The sequence below is a fragment of the Haemorhous mexicanus genome, chromosome 19, assembly GCF_027477595.1.
Source record: "Haemorhous mexicanus isolate bHaeMex1 chromosome 19, bHaeMex1.pri, whole genome shotgun sequence".
In the NCBI taxonomy this organism is placed as follows: Eukaryota; Metazoa; Chordata; class Aves; order Passeriformes; family Fringillidae; genus Haemorhous; species Haemorhous mexicanus.
Genome location: NC_082359.1, coordinates 1,983,893 through 2,008,218, shown reverse-complemented (window position 1 = coordinate 2,008,218; position 24,326 = coordinate 1,983,893). Strand labels below are relative to the sequence as shown.

At 55.4% G+C, this 24,326-nt stretch overlaps 1 protein-coding gene across 2 annotated transcripts in view; it reads right to left on the bottom strand.

Annotated features, from left to right (window-relative positions):
* NOS1 (nitric oxide synthase 1) overlaps positions 1–24,326 on the bottom strand; it is a 67,398-nt gene that overhangs the window by 31,470 nt on the left and 11,602 nt on the right. For both annotated transcript variants that reach the window (XM_059863300.1, XM_059863299.1), the window contains exons 2-6: positions 22,137–23,237; positions 9,936–10,068; positions 3,048–3,185; positions 1,707–1,852; positions 203–365 (exon numbers count right to left, since the gene is read on the bottom strand). In XM_059863300.1, coding sequence (XP_059719283.1) covers positions 203–365; positions 1,707–1,852; positions 3,048–3,185; positions 9,936–10,068; positions 22,137–22,849 — 1,293 coding nt within the window. In that variant the 5' untranslated portion in view covers positions 22,850–23,237. The remainder of the gene's footprint in view (positions 1–202; positions 366–1,706; positions 1,853–3,047; positions 3,186–9,935; positions 10,069–22,136; positions 23,238–24,326) is intronic.

Here is a 24,326-nt window from a genome sequence, read left to right as displayed (position 1 = left end):
CCTCATCTCCCATCCCCCAGACACTTTTCCAGCTCCTGCCAGCATCCCACAGCTGCTGAGGGGAGCTGTGTGCGCTGGACACCTGTCCCTGGACCTGTGCTGTGCTTCCCAGGTGGTGGAGAGCAGGAATTTGCCTCTCCAGAACTCCAGTACACCCTTTGGCAGGAGTGTCCTGGGTGTTTGTGGTGGGATTGGGGCTCACCTGCAGCTTGGACCACTGGATCCTGCCCACGCACCGTGCCGCGTTCCTCCAGGCGTGCTTGGCTCCGTAGATGAGCTCTGTGTCCCGCAGCTGGTAGGTGTCAGTGGCCTCAATCTCCTTGGTCACCTCCTCCAGCCTCTCCATGTGGGCCTTGGAGCCGGATCTGGGAAGGTTGGGAGCAGACGAGGTGGAGGGGCAGGCGGAGGGCAGGGAATGCTGCTGCTCTCCACCTGGAACACCTTGTTCCTACACAGCCACAGGGATTGTGGGGATGGCTATCCCAGATTTGGCATAACAGGGGGCAAGGCCCAGGGGGAGAGGACAGTGGCTTGTGCAGACACACAACAAACACCAGGAATGAAACTCTACCCAAGAAGAAGCTGTTGAAGGAGCACCAGAGCCTCCCCCTGCTGTGGCTTACACGGGTGGGAGATCACATCATGGAATCATGGAATGGCCTGGGCTGGAAGAGACCTTAATGCCCATCCCATTCCCACCCCCTGCCATGGGCAGGGACACCTTACACTGTCCCAGGTTGCTCCAAGCCCTGTCCAGCCTGGCCTTGGGCACTGCCAGGGATCCAGGGGCAGCCACAGCTGCTCTGGGCACCCTGTGCCAGGGCCTGCCCACCCTGCCAGGGAACAATTCCTAATTCCCAATATCCCATCTAACCCTGCCCTCTGGCAGTGGGAAGCCATTCCCTGTGTCCTGTCCCTCCATCCCTTGCCTCAAGTCTCTCCCCATGTTTCTTTTTGCCTCCTTCAGGCACTGGAAGGCCATACTGAAGTCACCCCAAAGCTTCTCTTTTCCAGGCTGAGCAATCCCAGCTCTCCCAGCTTTTCCTTCCAACAGAGCTGCTCCATCCCTCTGATCATCCTGGTGCCTCCTCTGGACTGGCTCAAGCAGCTCCAGGTCCTTCCTGTGCTGGGCCCCAGGGTGGAGGCAGCTCTGGGTGACACGTGTGACATCTCAGCGCCAGCAGCAGCCTTGGGCTGACGCAGCATGTGGCGTTACATTTTAGTTAAATGGTATGCTCTGCCTCACCCCTTGAAAATGTATGAAAATGTACAGTTTATTCCAAGCCTGTGATCCTCCCCGGAAGCATCATGGATCTGTAATCCCACTGGCCCAAGTCTGATTCTGTGCCCACTTTGAATCTCCCTGTTAAGCTGTGCGAGGGAGACCAGACTCTCTCTTGGCCCTTCTCTCCCTAGGCTCTCCCTCCCTCCCCCTTCCCCCCTTCTCCCTCAGAAACCACGCTGCTCCCAGGGGTGGGACCCCCAACAAACCCTCATCTAATTAGCACCCTCAGAAGCCCTGTGGAGTCTCCTTGCCTGCCGCTACCAGTGCCCCCTGAGGACCCACCCAGGGATCCCCAAACAAATCACAACAAACAAATGAACAGCCACAAATGGCGCCCAACGTGGAGCACAAACCACCGACCCTGGGACTGAGTCCCGTGCTCTACTGACAGCGCTAGCCAGGCAGCAGGAGCAGCACCCACCTCTTTATGGAGGAGTAGTACTGGTCAATGAAGTCCTTGGCCAGGAGCAGCACCTCCTCCTTGCTCCTGGTGTCCTCTGACTTGCGGATGTGGGGGCTGGGGGTCATCACGGAGCCCATGCAGATCTGCTCGGTGCACGCCGTGGCCTGAGGGGACAGCAGGGAGCAGGAATGTCCTGGAGCCACCAGGGCACTGCTGGGCTGGGCTGGGGCAGTCAGCGAGCACCCACACAGAGGGTGGTGGTGGCTGCCAAACAGGGACATTGCCAGCTGGCTGGGGACACTGAGTGGTGACAGCCAGGCCATGTGCAGTCACCACTTGTCCCTCCTGATCCAGACAGTGGGGAGATGGGGTTCACACCCCAGCTTGGCATGAGGTCAAATGCTTTTCCTTTTTAGCCCAGATGGATTTCCCTCTCTCTGCTTATTGCACCAGATTTGAAATTCAAACCCTACTGGAGTGTCTCAGGTTGAAAGATTTAGCTGGGGGTGTGTGCTCTATCCCCATCTGTCAGAGCTGGGGCAGTTCTCTGCTGTTCATTGGGAAGCTTGCTTTGTCTCTCCCACAGCCAACCCTCCCTCCAGGAGATCTCTGCTCTCCATGGCCACTGAGTGTCCCTGCATGGCTGATCCAATCCCACCATCCCATGGGGAGATGCTCTGCCCAGGGGAGGAGCCAAGCATTCCTACCTGGATCCAATCTGCCCTGGGAACAGCACAGCAGCCTTTGCCCACTGCATTCAAAGAGGAGCAGCTTTCTCCTGCCCTGCATTCCCAGAGGGAGAGCAGGCCCATCTCCAGCAGCCCTGGAGCTCCAGAGGAAAACTCCTGCCTTGCCAGCTGTGGTTCTGCTGGAGCAGGATCCCTGCTCCAGCAGAACCACAGCTGGCACTGCAGGAGGGCTGAGCCCCCATGGGATGGAACTGTGCCACCACCCCGAGCCCCCCTGGGATGGGACTGTGCCACCACCCTGAGCCCCCCTGGGATGGGACTGTGCCACCACCCTGACCCACAGGGTGCCACCTCCTGTTCTCACTCTGGCAGTGATTTTTTGTACTACTGTATTTTCTGATTTTTACTTTTATTTTTTTCCTGAATAAACAACTGTTATTTCTACCCCCAAAACTTTACCTGAGAGCCTCTTATTTCAAAATTATAATAATTCAGAGGGAGGAGGTTCCCATTTTTCATTTCAGGGGAAGCTCCTGCCTTCCATAGCAGACACCTGTCTGTTCAAACCAAGACATGAATTCCTCCACCTCTGCATTCCTGGGTAAATCCATCTTGGACATGGTGCCATCCACTCATAGATGCTCAGAGAATTTTGGGCAGCTCTACTCACCATGGCAGTTTTGAGGTGCAGGGTGTCGTGGAGCACGGAGCCTGTCTCCCAGTTCTTGATTTTCACGAAGCGGGGGCACTTGGAAGGGCTCCCATTGTGGGCGTTCTTGGTCGGGGACTGGCGCCCAGATGGCGGCGGCTGGAAAAGAGGGAACACCAGGAACAAGGTCACAACTCATCAGCAAAAGACAGGAAAAGGTCCCTGTTGGAATCCAGGAGATCCCTCTGGCTGCCCTGGATGGCTGCCAGGGGGCTCAGAGACCTTGGCACAGAGCCCAAGACACCTGCGCCTTTGATTTTAACCTTTGGAAAAAATTAACAGCTTTATATGAGGAATTACAAGCCACGAAAGTTTAAGTAGAATGATAGTTAGTTTGTTACAAGACTGAAAAGTAGAATTTTGAGTTTTTAGAATGGGGGTTCAGAAGCCAAGATGGAGGAATTTGGGCGTGCCTCGTCCTTCTTCTTTCTTCTTCTTAGCCTCCATCTTCTTAGCCTCCAGATGGTGACACTTTTGGATTGGTTTAGGGTAGAAACTGACTGTCTAACACAGGTGATAGGTATTGGGAAATTATTGTAAATAATGTGCACGTAGTTCTTAGTATAAAAGATAACACCACCTCTGGGGTGGTCAGTGTGCCTTGGACCGACTTGCTAGACAGACCTCAGCAGGTCAGGAAAAGAATGTTATAGATAACAAAGAATAAACAACCTTAAAAACCACAGCCAAAGAATCCTGACTCCTTCTTCGCTCTCAGAGCTGGGAAAAAGAGACTTTCTAACACCTCAGGGTCATGTCGACCACAGAAACCCCGAGAGGTCCCAACAGCACAGCATTGTGTATGGCTGGATGGCTGTGTGTGGATTCTGGGGGTGACACAGCCAGACAAGGTGTGTTCTCCCAGCATTTGGTGTTATTTGGGATCCTACAAAGGAGCTGCCGACTCGCAATGGAATGAAGAAGTTGTGTCTGGTTACGGGACAGCCAAACCTGTGAGAAATGAGTTAAAAACAGAGGTGGAAGTGACTTGGAGAATATTGCGTTCAAGTTTCCCAGAGGAAGACTCTCCTCCAAAATCTGTGGGGTGTTTCTTCCTGAGGAGCATCACCTGCTCATGTTCGACAGGTGCCAAGCTGTGCCTGGGAGAATGAAGAGCTCAGCATCAATCTGAGCAAGCCAAAGGCACAGCTCCTCTGATACCAGTGCTGGAAACTTGTAGGAATGAGGATGGATGAATTATCCAAGTGGAGGGGCTGCTGAATTATGAGTAGTTGGATTTCTCCGGCCTCAGCTCCTTGGCAGGGGCTCATCCAGCTCTCCTTGAGTTCTGTGCCATCACGGGGAGAGCCTCAGCCAGCAGAGAGCTTGTGAGGAGCAGAACGGGCTACAGGTGCTCCTTTTTGCACGTTTTCACAGATAAACCCACAATTTTCTGCTGTGGCCCTTACTCACCCCAAGCACCTAAAGCTTCAAGAGCCATCAGTGCCTGCCAGTGGGGACAGGGGAGCCTGCGGTGGCTCTGGGCAGCAGAGCTCTGTCTCCCAGGAATCAGAGCTTACACAGGGATGTAATTCCATCGCTGGAACCATGGTGCTGCTGCTGCAGCTCTCCAGGGGACATCTGAGAGCGTCCTGGCCAAAGCTGCTGGTGTTTGGCACCACTTCAAGGCTCTGCACAGCAGCTCCGGGCTGGGACTGGGTCTGTCCCTTCCTACAACAATCCTGGGGCTCGTGTCCCTTCTGAATTAATCTGGTTTTCTTGGAGCTGGCACTGCCTTCAGCAGAGTGTCACCTCCTTTCTGGGGGTCCTGGGCTCCTGTCAGCCCTGCAGCAGCCACACAAATTTAAAGAAGCAAAGAACCAGCACAGGATGGGAGAAGCTCCTGGCTCAGGAGGGAAGGCAGCAGGAGCCACAGGGATGACAGAGCAGCGGAGGCTGCAGGTCTGACTGGTTCCCACTTCACCAGAGGATTGCTCTGCTGCTCCAAAGCTCGGAGAAATCAATCCTGGCTGACTCCAAGGCTGAGGCCTGGGCTGAACTGACACCTTTGCATTTGCTGGCACTGCTGGCCAAACTTTTTGTTCAGTTCTTGTTTCTACGATAAGTCCAGACTTTTTTCCCCCTGGAAAACAGGGATTTCATGCAGCCTGAGGCTCGTGGTGTAATGCCACGCTCTGAAAACATATTCTGGGAGCAAGGGACAGAGGCTGGAGGGCAAGGCAGAGATTTACAGCCTGAATCCTCAGCAGGATCTTCTTTAGCCCTTGCAGTTTCCAAAAGCTGCTCCCTGCACCCCTCAGGCTGTGCTGCCGTGGATGTCTGACATTCCTCATGTCACAAATCCCACGATTTTCCCAACGAGTGTGTCGAAGTCTGCCCCTTGAAGCCAAATGTCCACACACCACATCTCAGCCTCCCCTTTGCACGCTGCTGAAACCAAATAAAAAAACCTCATGCAGAGCTCAAACCCAGCAGTAAATAAGAACCTCCTCGATGTAGTCCTGCAAAACCACTATTTTTAAACTCATTTTTTTCAATTTGAGGAGTCCAGCCTGAATCATGGCAGTGGCAGCTCCTGGTCATTTTTCCCCCTGCTTGTTTTACTCTTCCAAGAGAATTGAATCAGTCTTTAGTCACCAACAGCTTCCTGTGCTCCCTGACCCACCCCGAGGACCAAAGGGGACAATCTGCCACCTTCCCTCTGAGCCTGATTGCTCAGAGCAGCTCCCTGAGATGGGCAAAATGTGCTGAAAACAGCTCAGAAATGCAACCAAAACCAATCCTCACCTGCAGCTCCACCTGCCAGACAGAAACCGAGAGCACCAGGCAGGGAGTGTTGATTGCACCCAGCACTTTTTAATGGGAGTTTTGATCTCCTGACAAGGTATGCTGCTAAAATACTTCTTTCTGGAGCAGGTAGGGCCCCCAAACGTGCTGGGAATGCAGATGTAGCAATGTCCCCGTCCTCGGGGCAAGTGGGGGGATGGAAGACTCAAAAATCTGGCCAAATCTGAGCCTTCCGACCTGCAGTCCCTGCCCCTTCCCTGCCCTGGGGCCAGCGCGGCTCCTGGGGACAGGGGCAGTGCCACCACGGGAGGACAAAGGGGCAGAACTGCACTGGGGGCTGGTGCTTATCTACCTGCAGCGCTCTGCCTCAACCCCCCACAAAGCTTCTCCCCTTCCCCATTTGTCTTTTCCCTGCAGGAGCTGGGAAAGCTGGAATCCTGGAATCACAGAGTCATTAAGGTCGGGAAAGGACTCCAAGGTGGTTGATCCCAACCTCTGGGTGAGCACCAAGCGGCCAGCTAGAGCAGAGCACTGAGTGTCATTCCTTGGACACTTCCAGGGATTAATGGGACCCCATCAATCTGTTCCAGTGTCCCAGATTGCAAGGCAAGATGGATTCTATTTGCCATCTGGTAGAGGTGTGGCACTTATCTTCTGTTAATTGGGCAGTTTTCTTTATCTCTTCCACACCCAGTCCTCCCTCAGGGGAGACACCTGCTGATAACAGGCTCTGGAATGTCCCTGCAGGGCTGATAAGAACTACAGCATCCCACTGGGAGACGTGAGCCCAGAGGGAGGAGCCAAGCATTCCTGCCTGGATATAGTCTGAGACCCTGGGACACCAGAACAGCTTCTCCACTGGATTTCCCAGAGGAACAGCAGCTGCCTCTTCCCGTGGACCTTCAGAGGAAGGCTGCACCTTTCTCCAGGATCCCTGCTCCAGCAGAACCACCCCTGGCACTGCAGGAGGGCTGCAGCCACAATTCCAATGGGACTGCTGCCAGCACCCTGACCCACAGGGTGTCAGGTTGAGTACTGACTCTGTCCGTGTTTTAGTTCACTGCATTGTTTATTTCATATTTTTATTTTCTTCCTGGGTGTTATTCCTGCTCCAATATTTTTGCCTGAGAGCCCCTTAATTTCAAATTTATAACAATTCAGAGGGAGGGGGTTTAGAGTTTCCAGTTCAGGAGAGGCTCCTGCCTCCCTTAGCAGACACCTTTTAAACCAAGACATCCAGTGCCTGACAACCCTCGCTGGGAGAGCCCCACGGAGATGCTGAATCCTGGGACAGCAGCCAGGCGGGAGCAGAGGTGTCAGCTCTGACAGCCCCATCCCGGAGCAGCTGTGGAGAGAGAGAGAGCCCAGGGGAGCCTGGGAAGGAGCGGTGTGTGAGCTCGTGTGTGAGTGTGCTGAAACCGGAGCCAAACACTCGCCGCCGCTGTGCCAGGGAGGCTGCGGGAGATCTTTTCATGTTTTAATGAGGCAGCTGGGATCTCGGTGACTCAGGAGAGGGACAAGCCGAGAGACAACTGCGGCAGCCGGGGCGCACACGCGTTATGCAAACAGCTCCCACCCGGAGCGTGCCTGCACTCCGCGGCTCCCGAGCTGTCTGCTCCCGCAGCAGGAGCCCCGGGGGCTCCTTGGGGACACAGTGACAGCGGACATCTCCTGTCCTGGGCTCTCCAGCCTGCACTGGGAGCGCTCGGCCGAGTCCCAGCGGGGCGAGGGCAGCGGCGGGCGGGTCGCGGATTTATCTCCGTGCTGACATTTCCATCCAGGCTGCATCAGCCCCGCTCGGCTCAGAGCGTGTCCTCTGCCTCTGCTCGGCTGCAAACCACCCCCACAAGCTGCTCTGAGCCGCTTCCCCCGAGAGCCACACGGGCACAGAGCTCCCGGTTGCCCTCGGGCTGCTGACGAATCAGTCCCTGCGGGCTGGAGCAGGACCTGGCACAGCCTCGGCATCCTCAGGGTTAGGGCCAGGGGGATCGGGCTGCTGGGAAAGCAGCGAAAAACGCCGTGTGGTTTTGTAAAAAATAGCAGAGGGATGGGGATCGATGCCCAGCGGGGCTTTCAGCACCTTATTACGAGCCTCAGTGAGCATTCGCCACCTGGCCAAGTGAATCCACCCAATCCTGCTTCAAAAAAACCCAAGGAAAGTTCCCACTTGGCTTGACTTTCCCCAGTGTTAATAGTATTTATTGCTGCTTGAAAGAAGTTCAGCTGCTTGACACAGCCCCGGGGAATGGCTGGGGGAAAAGCCAGCCTGCTTCCAGAAAAGCAGGCGTTAGGATTCAGGGATAAGAAGGATAAAAAGAAAGCTGTGCATCCAGTGGAAAAAAAAAAATAATAAAGAGTTTAATAGCAGCTTAAGACTGGCGGTTTTGGCAGCCCCAGCACAGAGAGAAATTAAGCTCTGCACACAGAAGGTTATAAAGTGCTTATAGTAACAGACACGGACATGCACGGGGCTTAGCAAAGGAGGCAGGAAGACTCTGCAGAGCTGGGGCAAAGGGAGCAGCCCTGACCTGTCCCAGGGCTCAGGATTCCCTGTGCTGGGACGTGGGGCTGCCCAGGGCCATCCCCCAGTGGCTGCTGCAGCTCAGGGGTGCTGCCACCAGCGTGGGGTGACACCCAGCCTGAAGCTGGCTGTGCTGCCAGGACACCTGGCCATGGTCCTGAGGTGAGGGAGGGTGGAAATGGATCCCAGCCAGGCTGGGTGCAGCCCTGCAGCGTGGCCAGGGCTATCCCAGTGTGGGCATCAGCACCAGCTCAGAGGGTCTCGTGTACCGCCCATGGGTCTCTGGCACTGCCAGGCTGCAAAAGGGCGTGGGAACCTCATTGCATGCAGCACTGCCAGGAGAAATGCATCCAGCCCTGGGGCCAGGTCAGCAGGGACCTGGAGCTGCTGGAGGGAGCCCAGAGGAGACCATGGAGATGCTCCAAGGGCTGGAGCCCCTCTGCTCAGGAGCTGGGGCTGCCCCTGGATCCCTGGCAGTGCCCAAGGCCAGGCTGGACAGGGCTTGGAGCAGCCTGGGACAGTGGGAGGTGTCTGTGCCCATGGCAGGGGTGGCACTGGATGATCCTGTGGGAATCTCTGCTCTTCAGGCCACCCATCCCTCTGCTCTGGAGCCAGGCTGGGAGAGCTGGGGGTGCTCTCCTGGAGAGGAGAAGGCTCCAGGGAGAGCTCAGAGCCCCTTGCAGGGCCTGAAGGGGCTCCAGGAGAGCTGGAGAGGGACTGGGGACAAGGGATGGAGGGACAGGACACAGGGAATGGCTCCCACTGCCAGAGGGCAGGAATGGGTGGGATATTGGGAATTAGGAATTGTTCCCTGGGAGGGTGGGCAGGCCCTGGCACAGGGTGCCCAGAGCAGCTGTGGCTGCTCCTGGATCCCCAGCAGTGCCCAAGGCCAGGCTGGATGGGGGGGAATATGGGGCTGGGAGCAGCCTGGGACGGTGGAAGGTGTCTCTGCCCATGGCAGGGACGTGATCTCCAGTCTGGTCCCCCAGGTCCTGCCCTGGATAATCCCATCAGGGAGATCCTTTTGCCCAAGTCCTGGCAGAGCTCATGCACGTTGTGTTTTCCCTTGGGTGATCTTGGTGGCCTGGCAGGGTCTGCCTGACGTCTCTGGCTCTGCTACAAACGTGGAGTTAATCTCCTCTTGGCAAGGAAGCTTGAGAATTTATGGCGGTGGAGTGTGAGGAGATGAAAAGGCACCGTGGAAGGCATTATCTGAAGTGCTCTATTGAATTACCATCAGATGAATCCAAAGGGCTTTAATGATGCAGCTTGGCCTGGTGCCACCAGAAGGGATCACAGTCCCCAGGGAGGCCTCGGCGTCCTGCTCCCTGGCTGGGCTCCCATCCCACGTCAGATGAGGAGCAGCATTCTCCAGTGACCTCCATTCCCTGCCTGGCCCACGGCCCCTTCAGCTCCTGGCCCAAAGGGGCTCTGGGAGCCATCACCTGCAGCTTTCGGGGTCACACGTGGTCCCTGCAGGTTCTCTGCGCTGTCAGAACCCACCAGGATGGGTCACATGCCCACAAACCCTGGGACTTTTGGTTTTCCCAGCCAAAGCAGCCCCAGCCATCGCCTCTTACCTGCTGTCCTTCGGAGTAGGGGTTGTTCAGGACCACGGGGACGTCGCTCTTCCCCCACAGGTCGCCCGGGACACGATCGTTCTCCATCTGAGCTGGCAAAGCTTTCTGGGGGTTGTTCTCCCCTTCCCTGAAACTGAAGGGTTAAAAACCTTTTGGGGTGCTAGCACCACAGGTCCTGCTCCAGCTGCTTCCCACAGGAGCCAAAACTTGGCCACTGCCCCGTGGGAAGGGAGGAAAGGCAGAGCCTGAGCCAGTGCGGTGAATCACCGAGGTGAGCACAGCCCAGGCACCACGGGAGCTCCACCTCGGAGCCACGGGAATGCCCTGCGCCCACCCTGGCCCTACAGCAGAGCCTCTGCACCCCAAAACCCGGCCGGGACCCTGGGAAAACAGCCCTGGAGAAGGGCAAGGGAGGCTGGAGAGGCTGGTGGCAGAAGGAGCTTGCAGAGCAGCTTGGTGTTGGTGAGCAGGGAAGAGGAAAAAACAGCCCAGAACAAAGAGGAGCTGAGCTCCCAGGAGCTCTCCCTCCTCTTCCTGACCTTTCCAGATGCTGGAATGGAAGTGATTTCAGCCAAGAAAACTGAGGAATGTGTGGGATTTATTTGGGTGGAATATGGGATATATTTGAGAGAAATATGGGCCGTATTTGGGGGGAATATGGGATATATTGGGGGGAATACGGGATATATAGGGGGGAATATGGGATATACTTGAAGGAATATGGGATATATTTGGGGGGAATATGGGATGTATTTGGGGGAATATGGGATATATTTTGGGGGAATATGAGGTATATTTGGGGGGAATATGGGCCATGTTTTTTGGGAATATGGGCCATATTTGGGGGGAATAGGGAATATATCTTGGTGGAACATGGGATATATTGGGGGGAACATGGGATATATTTGGGGGAATATGGGATATATTTGGGTTGAATATGGGCCATATTTGGATGGAATATGGGATATATTTGGATGGAATATGGGCCATATTTGGATGGAATATGGGATATATTTGGGGGGAATATGGGACATATTTTGTGGGAATATGGGATCTATTTAGGGGGAGTTGCTGGGGATGAGGGGAGGGCAGGGTGCTGGGGACATCCCAGTGCTGGCTGGCCCAGCCCAGGTGGTGACACCGGAGTAGCTCAGGTGTAGCTCAGGTGTAACTCAGGTGTAACTCAGGTGTAACTCAGGTGTAGCTCAGGTGTAACTCAGGTGTAGCTCACTGCACCACACACCTTTTAGGGTGTGGGAGAGGCTCTGAAATGCCACCTGAGCTGGTGCAAAACCTCTGCCAGGTGAGCCCTTGTCAAGGAGAAAACAAACAGGGTTTAGAGAGGTGGCATTCACATAGGCAGGGGTGGCACCTGTGTCACCAGCACCCCCAAGGCCACCAGGGAAGGGGCTCCTGGGCAGGGCAGAGCAGGGGCACGGGTCAGGATGGGCACAGGCACTGAGGAAATGCCCTCTGGAATTGTTTTGCTCCTGCTGTCAGTCCTTAAATCCTTCCAGGTGCCACTGAATCAATAATGAGAGTTCTCATTAACGGCGGCGGGGTCTGGGCACTGACCAAAGTAGGACATTTGCACCCCAGGCATAAATCACACCCACAGCATGCTCCTGATCCGATTTCAGGGAGACAAATAAATACAAATAAATTCAGTTTCACAGTCCTTGAACTCCTTTAGCTTAAGGAAAAGACTTCATTTCAAGAGCATCTCCCTGCACTTTTTCTGTCATTTTTCTGCTTTTACAGAGCCATGCTCAGCTGCCAAAATATTTCCCTGGGCTCTGGCCACCTTCCAAAGGTTGGAAAGTGGCCACCCTGGTGCAGTGAGGAGGCACAGGTGCCCAAGGGCCGTTTTCCCTGGGATTTCTGTGCCCCTCCAGGCCATGAAAGCTGCTGCCTGGTGACCTGGCTCCCAGGAGGACCTGAAAGGGTTTCAATCAGATAAAACACAGCTTTTAAGAAACCCCACCCAAGCACCTCAGCCAAAGGCAACAGACCCCAGCCTCTGCTGCAGGGGGTGGTGATGCACGCAGATCCCAGAATCCACAGGGATGCACAGAGATCCCGGGGACAGGGACAGCCAGCAGCCACACCAGAGGGAAGCTCAGGGGCTCCTGCCCAGTCTGCCTCCATCCCAGTAATCCCCAGCAGGCAGGCAGGGAATTAGCAGGGTGAGAGCCCAGGCAGGCTGGCTGTCCCCTCGGAGCCAGCCCAGCTGTTAAATCCCCTGGAGGGCTCTCATTCCCACGGCCGCACATCCCTGCCCTCCTGCCCTGATCCCAGCGTGCCAGGGGACGGTGGGAAATGGATCTGAGAATGCTCCAGACCCGACAGAAGGCCTGCACTGTGTGCACCTGTGTGCAGACCTCGAGACAAGAAATGCTGACTTGGAAACACCATGGGATGGGACAGACATTGCTGGGAGAGAAATGGAGCTAGAAACAAGTTCCAAAGGATGGCCTTGCAAATCAGACTGGATACTTTAGAGAAATAGAACTGTGAAAGGTGCATTGTATTAAGACTTATGAGGGGCAGTTTTAGATGATTGGCTTTAAGGCATTTACAGCATGGAGTGGCAAAAAGCTGACAGGCCAAGAAACGCTTACAATGTATAATAATTAAAAAATAGTTAGGTTCTGATTGTGATGGCATGAATTATAACATCTCACCCTTCTCATGAGACTGAAAATGGAATAAAAGTTTTTCAAACACCTGTCAATTGCTCCATCTCTGGGTCAGAAAAGGGCATTGTCCAACAGGGACACAGAGCCAGGTCAGCACAGGGCCCCTGAGCTCCTGAAGTCACCTCCAGCAGCTGACAGGCCCCAGCTGCTCCTCACAATGGGCCCAAAATCCAGACAGAAGCACTGAATCCATAAGGGAGAGGCCCCTTGGCTCTCCTGGAACTTGGGATTTCGCTGAAGGAACCTGCTGGACAACCACGGGGCCTCTCTAGGGGAAGTTTGGGATCAGCCAGGGATCCCACAGGCTCCTCCAGAAGGGTGCAGGTACCTGAGAAGGGTCTGCAGGGCCAGTGCCAGCACGAGGGAAGCTTGGAGAGGGATCCATCAGCAGCAGCAGCAGCTGGAGGCCTTGGAATGTGGGATCCCATTGAGTGCACAGCAGCAAAGCCATGCATGCTGGCAGCTGGAGGAATCCCTGATGTCAGATGAAACTGGGCATTCATTTGGGATTTCCAGGTCCTGCTGGAGCAGGGATTGCTCCCATTCCTTGGCCTCAAGCACCACCTGGCAGCGAGGTGCCCCGTGCTGAGGGACAGGGACATCCAGCTGGGAATTACCTGGATGCTCCACGTCCCTTGCGTGCCTGCAGGTGTGGCAGGAGCAGGATTCCTGCTGCTCTTCCCCATGGATTTATGGCTGCATGAGCACAGCACCCAGGGGCTGACCCTGCTGGGAAAGCACAGCCAAGCGTGGCTGTGACAGAGCCACCAGAGTGCCCTGGGGGTGTCCCTGGTGCTGTGCCTGCCAGGGGCTGCCCCGAGCCTCCCCCGGATGGGGCTGCCCACAAGGATCCGGCTCTGTCCTTTTGGAGAGGGGCAGGGAGAGAAAAGCCCATTGAGAGCAGCCAGAGCCTCAGCCCAGCCCGAGCACAGATGGGGGAGTAAAAATAAAAACCATCAATTGCTTCATTTGACAAATATTTCCTGGGCCTCCCTTGTAAGGGCCTTGTTTGCGAGCTGGGGCAGGAACAGGATTTTTGGGATGGGTTGTTTTCCTCTCTTGCCGTGGCTGCTGCAGCCCCAGAGGCACAGGGTGACCTGAGGGTGTCACTCACAGCTCCAGCAGGCTGAGGGGATGGCCACAACTCAGGCATGAGCAATGTTCCCAGAAGGATTGTATCAACAGCAGAGCCCCAAAAGCCATTCTGGGGGGCACTGGGGGGACACAGCTCCCTCGAGGCTGTGTCCCCCCAAGGAGAGAGGAGCTGGCTCCTCTTTTTGGAGAGCTCCAGGCCAGGTTGGACACTGGGGCTTGGAGCAGCCTGGGACAGTGGAAGGTGTCCTGGGGCTGGAGGAGCTTTAAGGTCTTTTCCAACCCAAACCATCCCATGAGATGTTTTTAATCCCCACTTTGATGCCTTTGGGGAACTGGAAGCAACGCTGAAGGTGGAAGCCCTTGGCTGGATGAACTCTGCCAAAAGCCAGATCCAGGATCCAGGATCCCACTCTGGCCACTCCCAGATCCATCACACTCTCTTGGCCACATCTCTTGGATCCAGAGAGATCCAAAGCCCCGTGTGAGTGGTTTTTGTGATCTGAAAGCCAAACCTGATACTTTAAAAAGCAAAGAGGAATCCTGCCCTCCCCCACTGGTGCCAGGCAGAGCCTGGGATGCTGCCTCCCCTTGGAAAGAGCATCTGGCTGTTTGGAGAAATGAGAGGCACCACTGTTTTCTTTTGACTAATTTGATGATGTTGCAGTGCTCCGAGTGATGAAGCAGAAGGGAAGTTGCTGAGACAGCCCTTTCAGAAATTTCTCCAAAGCTTTTCCAAAAAGAAATTAAAGGGAAAAAAAAAAAAAAAAGATGGAAAGGGAAGTTTGTCAGTTTGTCACTGGGCTCCTTTGAATTTCCTTGGCAGAAGGATCTCTCTGATTGCCAGGCAGGGAGCAGAGACAGCCCTGGCTGCTGCCACCCCGGTCGGGATGGATGATGAGGGTGGCAGTGCCCACGCTCTGGTGACAGCTCTGGTGACACTGGTCACGTCGCTCTGCGCTCTGACCAGGGACTGGCTTTTCCTTCTCCTGGCAAACCTGAGCCTGGGGCTGCGTGGGGCGCTCAGGAGAGAAATTCCTTCCTCTTGCCTCATTCCCTGACTGTTCCTCGGGAATGGCTGCGCTTGCAGTGCTCCTCCTGCCGGTGGGATAAGCAGCTCCTGCCTCACCTGCCTTGTGCATCATGGAAAGCCACATTCCAGAGGGGCAGAAATTAAAATTCCCTAATTTAATCAATTTAAATTAATTGAAATCATTTAATTAAAATTAAAATGCTTTCTTCCCTTGGGCGGTTGGAAAATGTGCTGGCTGCAGGCTGGAGGGTTCAGCAAGGTCTGGACAAGAGCAGAGGGAGAGGGATGGAGCAGGAGAAGGGATTTGCAGGGTGCAGAGGATGGAGCAGAGCTCGGGAAGGAGGTGGGAATTTGGAGGAAGGAATAACTCCAAAATCTGGGATGCACTCCCTGGAGAGGCAGCAGGGACGGTGGGAACTGCAGGGCGACTCAAGCGAGGATCCAAGTGGGAGAGGGGATCTGGAACAGCATGGAAGGAGGAGGAAAAGCCTCAGGAGGAACCTGTGGAATGATCTGGAGAAGATCCTGCGGTCTCAGAACGTCAGGAATGTGCCCAGCACTGGGATCAGGGACTAATGAGCTGAGCAAGCTGCAGCCTCAGGGAGCCTGTGAAATATGAGGCTGGCAAACGCCTTTGAGGAGGCACTGACACGGAAAGGCCTGGGAGCAGATCCAGGCACTCCCAAAGTCCCACCAGCACAGCTCAACATTCAGCCAGCACCGAGCTGCAAGGGCTCCTGTCCCTCCCCAGCCCCTCCCAGTGAGCTCCTGGAGGATCCCAGCCTGGGCAGAGGAACAAAACAGCTCAGGTGTGGTGGGAACCACTCCTGGATCTCCTGGGGGTCACACCTGGATCTCCCGTGGGGTCACACTTGGATCTCCTGGGGGTCACACCTGGATCTCCCGGGGGGTCACACCTGGATCTCCCGTGGGATCACACTTGGATCTCCTGTGGGTCACACCTGGATCTCCTGGGGGGTCACACTTGGATCTCCCGGGGAGGGGGGGGGGGGGGGCTCACACCTGGATGTCCTGTGGGGTCACACCTGGATCTCCTGGGAGGGTCACACTTGGATGTCCCATGGGGTCACACCTGGATCTCCTGGGGGTCACACCTGGATCTCCCGTGGGGTCACACCTGGATCTCCCGTGGGGTCACACCTGGATCTCCTGGGGGGGGTCACACCTGGATCTCCCATGGGGTCACACCTGGATCTCCCGTGGGGTCACACCTGGATCTCCTGGGAGGTCACACCTGGATCTCCAGTGGGGTCACACCTGGATCTCCCGGGGGGGTCACACCTGGATCTCCTGGGGGGTCACACCTGGATCTCCTGGGGGGTCACACCTGGATCTCCCATGGGGTCACACCTGGATCTCCCGGGGGGGTCACACCTGGATCTCCCGTGGGGTCACACCTGGATCTCCTGGGGGTCACACCTGGATCTCCAGTGGGGTCACACCTGGATCTCCTGGGGGGTCACACCTGGATCTCCTGGGGGTCACACCTGGATCTCCCATGGGGTCACACCTGGATCTCCTGGGGGTCACACCTGGATCTCCCGTGGGGTCACACCTGGATCTCCTGTGGGGTCACACCTGGATCTCCCGGGGGGGGTCACACCTGGATCTCCTGGGGGTCACACCTGGATCTCCTGGGGGGTCACACCTGGATCTCCTGGGGGTCACACCTGGATCTCCCGTGGGGTCACAGCTGGCCCTGGGGTTTGGCTGCTGGGGTCACACCTGGCGAGAAGGGCAGGGGACCCAGGGGATGAAGGAGCAGCAGAGAGGCTGAGCTGTGAAGGGTGGGTTGGGAACTGGGCTGATGGGGCTGGGGAAATATGGGATGTATTTGGGATATATCTGGGGGGAATGTGGGATATATTGGGGAGAATACGGGATACATTTGGGGGGAATATGGGATATATTTATGGAGAATATGGGGTATATTTGTGGAGAATATGGGATGTATTTGGGTGGAATATGGGATATATTTGGAGGGAAGTTGAGATATATTTGGGGGGAATCTGGGATATATTTGGGATATATTTGGGATATATTTGGGTGGAATGTGGGATATATTGGGGGGAATATGGGAGGTATTTATGGAGAATATGGGGTATATTTGTGGAGAATATGAGAAATATTTGGTGTGAATATGGGATGTATTTGGGTGGAATATGGGGTATATTTGTGGAGAATATGGGATGTATTTGGGGGAATATGGGATATATTTGGGGGCAATATGGGGTATATTTAAGAGGAATATGGGATATATTTTTGTGGAATATGGGACATATTTGGGGGGAATAGGGGATATATCTGGGGGGGAACATGAGATATATCTAGGGGGAGATATGGGATATATTAGGGGAAATATGTGATATATTTGGGGGGAATATGGGATGTATTTGGAGACAATATGGGATATATTTGGGTGGAATATGGGATATATTTGAGGGTGGAATATGGGGAATATGGGGTGTATTTGGGTGGAATATGGGGAATATGGGGTGTATTTGGGTGGAATATGGGATATATTTGAGGGGAATATGGGGTGTATTTGGGGGGAATATGGGGTGTATTTGGGTGGAATATGGGGAATATGGGGTGTATTTGGGTGGAATATGGGGAATATGGGGTGTATTTGGGTGGAATATGGGATATATTTGAGGGGAATATGGGGTGTATTTGGGGGGAATATGGGGTGTATTTGGGTGGAATATGGGGAATATGGGGTGTATTTGGGTGGAATATGGGGAATATGGGGTGTATTTGGGTGGAATATGGGGTGTATTTGGGTGGAATATGGGATATATTTGAGGGGAATATGGGATATATTTGGGGGGAATATGTGATATATTTGGGTGGAATATGGGATATATTTGAGGGGAATATGGGATATATTTGGGGGGAATATGGGGTGTATTTGGGTGGAATATGGGGTGTATTTGGGTGGAATATGGGGAATATGGGGTGTATTTGGGTGGAATATGGGATATATTTGGGTGGAATATGGGATGTATTTGGGTGGAATATGGGGAATATGGGGTGTATTTGGGTGGAATATGGGGAATATGGGGTGTATTTGGGTGGAATATGGGATATATTTGGGTGGAATGTGGGATGTATTTGGGTGGAATATGGGGTGTATTTGGGTGGAATATGGGGTGTATTTGGGTGGAATATGGGGAATATGGGGTGTATTTGGGTGGAATGTGGGATGTATTTGGGTGGAATGTGGGGTGTATTTGGGTGGAATATGAGGTTTCCAGGCACAAATTGCTTCTCATGATCAGGCATGGGGTAGAGTGATGAGGAAGAAGCCTTGGCCAGGGGAGCAGGGGAAGGCTTTTCCCTGCTAGAGCTCCCTGTGTCCATTTCCAGAATGGCAGAAACGTGGAAATTCCAGGGAATCTTCTCCTTTCTGAGGTTTTAAAGCTTTGTGTCCGAGTGCAGAAGAATGAAGACAGATCAGAAATGGATCAGAAATGCAAATGAAATGTTTTGAGCAACACAAAGAGATTTTGGTGGTCCTGAGGAAGGTGGGAGGAGGAGAATTTTATCTTCAGGAACTGCAAGATTGTGGGGTTTGTTCCAAGGCAAGCTGCAGCCTGAAACCTTGAAACCTTTTCTGAACTGAACTCCTGCTCTCAGCACACTTCTCCCTCTCGGGGCTGCTGCTTGGACTGAAACTGCCATGTTTCCATCATGCTGCTCATGTCATGGAAGGGACCTGGGAAGGAAAATAAACCCTGGCAACCCAGTGGGGAGGGGGAACAAGGAGGGAAGATGGGACCTGACAATCTCCCCAGAGCTCTGAGGGAAAAACAGACCTGGGCTTGCTGGCAGGGAGTGAATCAAACTCTATTTTTGCTTCCTAGCCCACGGTGAGCCTCATGGCAGAAATGCCAGCTCTCATCATACCTTGAGCCCCACATCTGTGCTGCCTTTCCTGATGGCAGATGGCCTGAGCTGAGGAGCAGCTGTGGTCACTCCATGGACACACCCCGAGGGCACAGGGTGGGAGGAGAAGCCAGCGAGGAGAATTCCCTTGGGGAATGCAGACTGTGGGGGCAGGGGATGGAGAGGAACTGATTGTGTCCCCAAAGCAAACTTGGGATCAATCAATCAATCAATCAATCAATCACAGGATGGATTGGAAGGGATCTTAAAGTTCACCCCATTCCCACCCCTGCCATGGCAGGGACACCTCCCACTGTCCCAGGCTGCTCCCAGCCCTGTCCAGCCTGGCCTTGGGCACTGCCAGGGATCCAGGGGCAGCCAGTGCTGCTCTGGGCACCCTGTGCCAGGGCCTGCCCACCCTGCCAGGGAACAATTCCTAATTCCCAATATCCCATCCATCCCTGCCCATTTTGGATCCATTCCCCTTATCCTGTCCCTCCATGCTCCATAAGAAGTCCCTCTCCATCTCTCTTGTAGGCTCTCTTCCAGTTTTCCTTGGAAGTAACACCGGAGAGAGGAGCTGGCAGCCCAAAGCATCAGGTGTAGTTCGAGGTGGTTTTACCAAAGCCCATCTTGAGCAACAAGTTTTTGGCTCCCTGTGGGCAAGCTCAGCCTTCTGCCATCCCCTCCTGCCCTGGGAATGCTGTACCAGCTCCCTGAGCCAGACTGGATCCAACAAAGAGCCCTGGGCTGGGGAGGTGAGCACCAGGCAGAGAGGAGACAGAGCAGGGTCCATCCTAATCCCACCATCTCCAGCTGCATCACCAGGCAGAGAGGAGACAGAGCAGGGTCCATCCCAATCCCACCATCTCCAGCTGCATCACCAGGCAGAGAGGAGACAGAGCAGGGTCCATCCCAATCCCACCATCTCCAGCTGCATCACCAGCCAAACAGGCCAGGCTGGAGGGGTCCAGCTCAACCTTGAGCGAGGTTTTGCACCCTCCTGGGTGTGGGCAGAGCTCAGTTCCTGCGCTGCTCCTGCCTGGAGGAGTCAGGGCTGAGCTGCATCCATCTGGCACGGCTCACTGGGGCTTTTTTGGCATTTCCTTGGCACTGACCAGCACTCTCCCTAGCCATGCCCTCCCCATTGTTCCCTGCCCTTTCTGCACTTCTCCTGCCATCCAAGACAACTTGGAGTGACGGAGACCTTGAGGATGCCCTGGCTCTGTGTGAGCCGAGCCGAGGAGATGAATCATCCCCAGCCCAATCCCACAGAAATGCCCTTTGCCCTGCACAGCAGCTCCTGACAGCTTCTCCCTGCAGTGAATCTTTCCCACTTCTCTGCTCCAGCCTGGGTCTTCTCCCTCACACCACAAGAGCCAGGCTGCAGCTTTTCATCAAGCAGGAGAATTTGACTGAAAAGTGGATTTTCATCCCCAAGGTATAGAGATAACAAAGACTTTTTTTTTTAATTATTAGGATATTGAAAACAAAAAATTGATATTTTGGTGAAGTCCCCGCTTTGCTACTTCAAGATCCTTCAGTTTAAGTGAAATCAAAGTGAAATCAAAACATTTCTGCTTAACCTCTGAATAAAGGAGACTCCTCAGAGTAGAATCACATTTTTCCTCCCTCCCCATGGCTGGAGCAGAATTTCTTTGGAGAGCCTGCAGCTGCTGGGATGGGGGACATGGTGTGAAGGGTGAGGCTGCCCTTGTTCAACCCCGGTGTTTGGGATTTTGTCCTCTGGGCTGCAGCTCCCAGGTCCCTAAGCTAATCCAGAGGGGGTTTTGAAGCCTCCCTGCACATTTTGTATCCAGTCCCGACCCTTTCAATGTCTCAATCCTTAAACCAGGCTCTCCCAGGATGGGATTAAATCCCGCACAGTCCAGGCAGGTTTTTGAAGAGCATCCTGAGCTCAGGGGGGTTAACTCACTTCCCATTGCACAGCAGATTTCTGAATTTTCCAAATCCCAACAATTTGATTGAACAATTCTTGTTCAAAAAGTGAACCTGGAGAGGAGCTGAGGTGGGGAGGGGGTGGCAGGAAGGACACCCAGACACCAGCACCGAGCCCAGCAGATATTTTTTCCCTCTGACTCAGTGTGAGCACCCTAACAAGCTTTGAGTACCGTGTCCTCCACAGGAAGCAGGAATAAATTGGGAGAGCAGGAACGACATGAAAACAACTGAAAATAAAACAAGGAAGGTGGAAAACACAGAGGGTGTGGGTGGGATTGGGGTGGGAGGGAGCGGGAGCTCAGCCTTGGCTGGGAGCCCGTGGGGGGGACCCCGCTGTGGCTCTCCCCTCTTGTTTCTGACAAAGAAAAATGAACACAATGTTTTCCTTTTCCTAAGAAGTGTCTACAGCAAGAGAACCTGAAATTACTGAGAACTTGGCACTACAGATCTTTCCGTGGCCGAGCCACAGATCTGCAGCTCCAGCAAACCCTCGGGGCTTTTCCAGCCCATCAATAAGCGAGGGCAGCCACAACCTGCTGCAGCACTTGACACTGCTAAAACGTGTTTGGGGACTTGGGGAAAAGCAACGGGAAAAGGCAACCTAACAGTGTTAATGAACGGGCAGGAGGAGAGGGAGTTGGGACTGGAAAAACCCAGCTACCAAAAACAGCTTTGGAAAGAAGGAAGGGCCCCGGGGAGCTGCCCCGGCTCCGGAGCGGTGCTCAGGGAAACGCTGAGGGAAACCGGGAGCTGTGCCACTTCCCCCTCCTCAACAGCACCTGGGACAAGTGTTGTTCATGTCCCCACCCATGCACACAAGTCCTGAAACAGCGATCTGGCTCTAGGAGGAGAAGGGGCAGAACCATCCTGGCATTTCCAAAAGGATTGGCCATCCTGAGCTCTCGATAGGGAACAGCTCCCCCCTTCCCACCAGGCTGGTCCCACTGCCCTCGCCCCGTCTTGGCTTCAGATGGAGCTGGACTGGGGCTCTCCTCTCCTCTCCCAAAAGGTTTGGAAGCTCATTTCTCCTGGGGAGCACCGTGCCCTGCTGCTCCGACCTTCCTCTCCCATTAAAGTTAGAGCAGATTTCAGCTGGAGAGCTCTAAAGCGGGACCACAAGGACAGGAATACCCTGGACCTTATTTGGCAGGTGGGGAAACCGAGGCACGGGATTTTGCTTCAACTTAAAACAAATGAAATTGAGAACATGGAGCAGAGATTTAACCCAGCCCAGCCCGTGATCCACCACATCACACAGCTCAGCTTTCCATGAGACATCATTCCCGATCTCCCCAATTTCCCATGCTCAGATCTTCCTTCCACAATCTTCTCCCAATTTTTCATCTTCCCCTCACCGACCACTTCCCCCTTTTCCCCATCCCTTCCCCTCCCTCTCCACCCTGCTGTGCCAGGCAGCAGCCGGCTGTGGAGAGGCGCTCACCGACACCTCGGGGAGCCAAAACCAGCGCATTCCACCAAAGGTAAAAAATGTATTTAGGGACCTACCAGTCCACCTGGACTTCTATATCCCGTGTCTCTACCTTGGAGGGCGCATCTCCACCGCTGTCCTTACTGCTGCTCTTCAGCAGGTCCAGGACTGGCTCGATCTCTTTGAGCAGCTCGTTGTCCTCCACGCCGCCGTTGAGGCAGGAGTGAGCGCAAGCCCCGTCCTTGCCCCTGCCGCCGTCCGGCCCTTTGCTGCCGGGGACGAGGCCGTTAACGTGGACCACGGGCTCCGGCTCCTTGCCCGTTTCCCTGCTCCACAGCGATCCCATGGCTGCTGGCTGCTCTTTGCTGGGAGCGCTTGGGTTGGACAAGTCAACTGCCTTGGGAGCCGGGCACAGGGGTCTGGTGACACGGACGGTTTTGGGCGTTCCGTCGCCCGCGAAGGTGGTCTCCAGGTGAGTGGTGAAGCCCTCGGGGCCGCGCAGGATGAGGACCACGTAGGTCTCGGAGGCGATGCTTCTCAGGATCTCCAGCGCCGTCTCATAGCTCATGTCCACCAGGGGCCTGCCATTGACGGCTAAAATGATGTCCCCAGCCTGGATGAGGCCACTCTGCTCGGCAGCCCCGCCCCGGATCAGGTCCGAGATGATGACGGGCGGTTTGCTGACGCGCTCCTTCACCAGGAAGCCGAGGCCGCCCACCTTGCGCTTGAAGAGCCTCACCGAGATGACGTTGGGCTGGATCTGCTGCACGCTGAACACATTCTCTTCCATGGCAGCCCCCTCCTCCGGCCCGCTCTCCAGGACCTCAACACCCGCTGGCCGCAGGGCAATTCGCTGTCCGAGGCGCTTCCCAACGCCGGGGTGGGAAGGGGCAACTCTGGCTTGTGAGGAGCTGGACTCACTGGAAAACTCCCCTGGGCTTGGGCTGCCGAGGGGCTTCCTGCGGCATGCTCGGTGGCACTGCTCTCCGAACGGCAGAAAAGCGGGAATGTCACTCCTGGGAAGGCGGGCTAGGAGCAGGGCGGGCAGGGCTGGGCATCGCCTGGAGTGGGAAACATTCCAGCTTCCAGTCAGCCGCTGGTGCCGCGCCGGGCAGAGAGGGGGAGGCAGCCCGCTGGCTTCACCGGCATCCCCGCCGACGGTGCGCGGGCTTCTTTATCTGGAAAGGAGGGAAAAAACCAACAAAGGAGGGAGATAAGCGAGGCAGGGCAGGCGCAAGTGCCCGCTGAGCGCGGGGCTGGGCGCGCCACAGGCACCCCGTCCCCACAGATGTCACCCCCCCGGGCTGCGTTTGGGAGCCGGGCTGCAGCCTCGCAGCGCTCCGGGCTTTGTTTCCTCCACCTCCCCCTGCGAAAATCGGCACCATCTGTTCGGCGGGGGCGCGGGGGGAGCGGGCAGCCCTGGCAGGGGCCGCTGGGCAGGGCAGTGCCGGGCAGCCCGGCTCGGGCGCTGCCCGCTCTGCCCGCCCTGCGAGGCTGGCACACCGAGAGGGCTCGGCCGTGGCTCCTGCCGGCTCGGGATCCCCTCTCCCGGTGTTCTCCAGAGCGTCCCACAACCTGCTGGGTGAGAACCACACCGGGGACGGGTAGCCCTGCCCGGGAGGAAACCTGCTCCGGAGGCGCTGTCACAACGAGGTGGCTCCAGGAGCAGCAGCCAGGGAACAGAAGAGGCCGTTCAGCTCCCCTTCCCCCGAGTTAGGAAAACACTTCCAAAGGCAACTGCTTTTCAGGCTGGCTGCAGGGATCAGCGCTCAGCTCCTCCTCTCCCCATATTTCCAGCCTGGCACGGGGAGAAGGAGGCGACGCTCGCCCTCCCCCAGCCCAGCGCCGCTCCCGCACCTCCTGCTCCGGCGGAGGGGAAGCATCGCCGGGAGAGCAGCGCGGGGCTCGTCCCGCCCTCGGGGGAGCCTCGTGCAGCTGGGCACGGCTGGAACAGCCCTCGCAGGGCTCGGGGATTCACAGCCCATTGGCTCCTGATGGGACCCTTGTTCTTACAAGGCACGCTTGGCTTCTGTCACTTCTGCTCCCGAAGCCTCCCCGCGCTCCCCTCGCGTTTCTCAGATGCTCTGGAGAAGGTTTCTCTCCAGGACTGTGCCCTGACACTTCGCATCGAGCCAGCACCCTCTTTTCCTTTTTTAAAATCGGAGTTTCAGGCAGAGAACAGAGGGCACATGTTCTGCTGGAGGCACTGCCACGGCAAGGAGAGCAATCTCCTCTCTCCCCATGCTCAGGGCAGCATTGGCACCTCC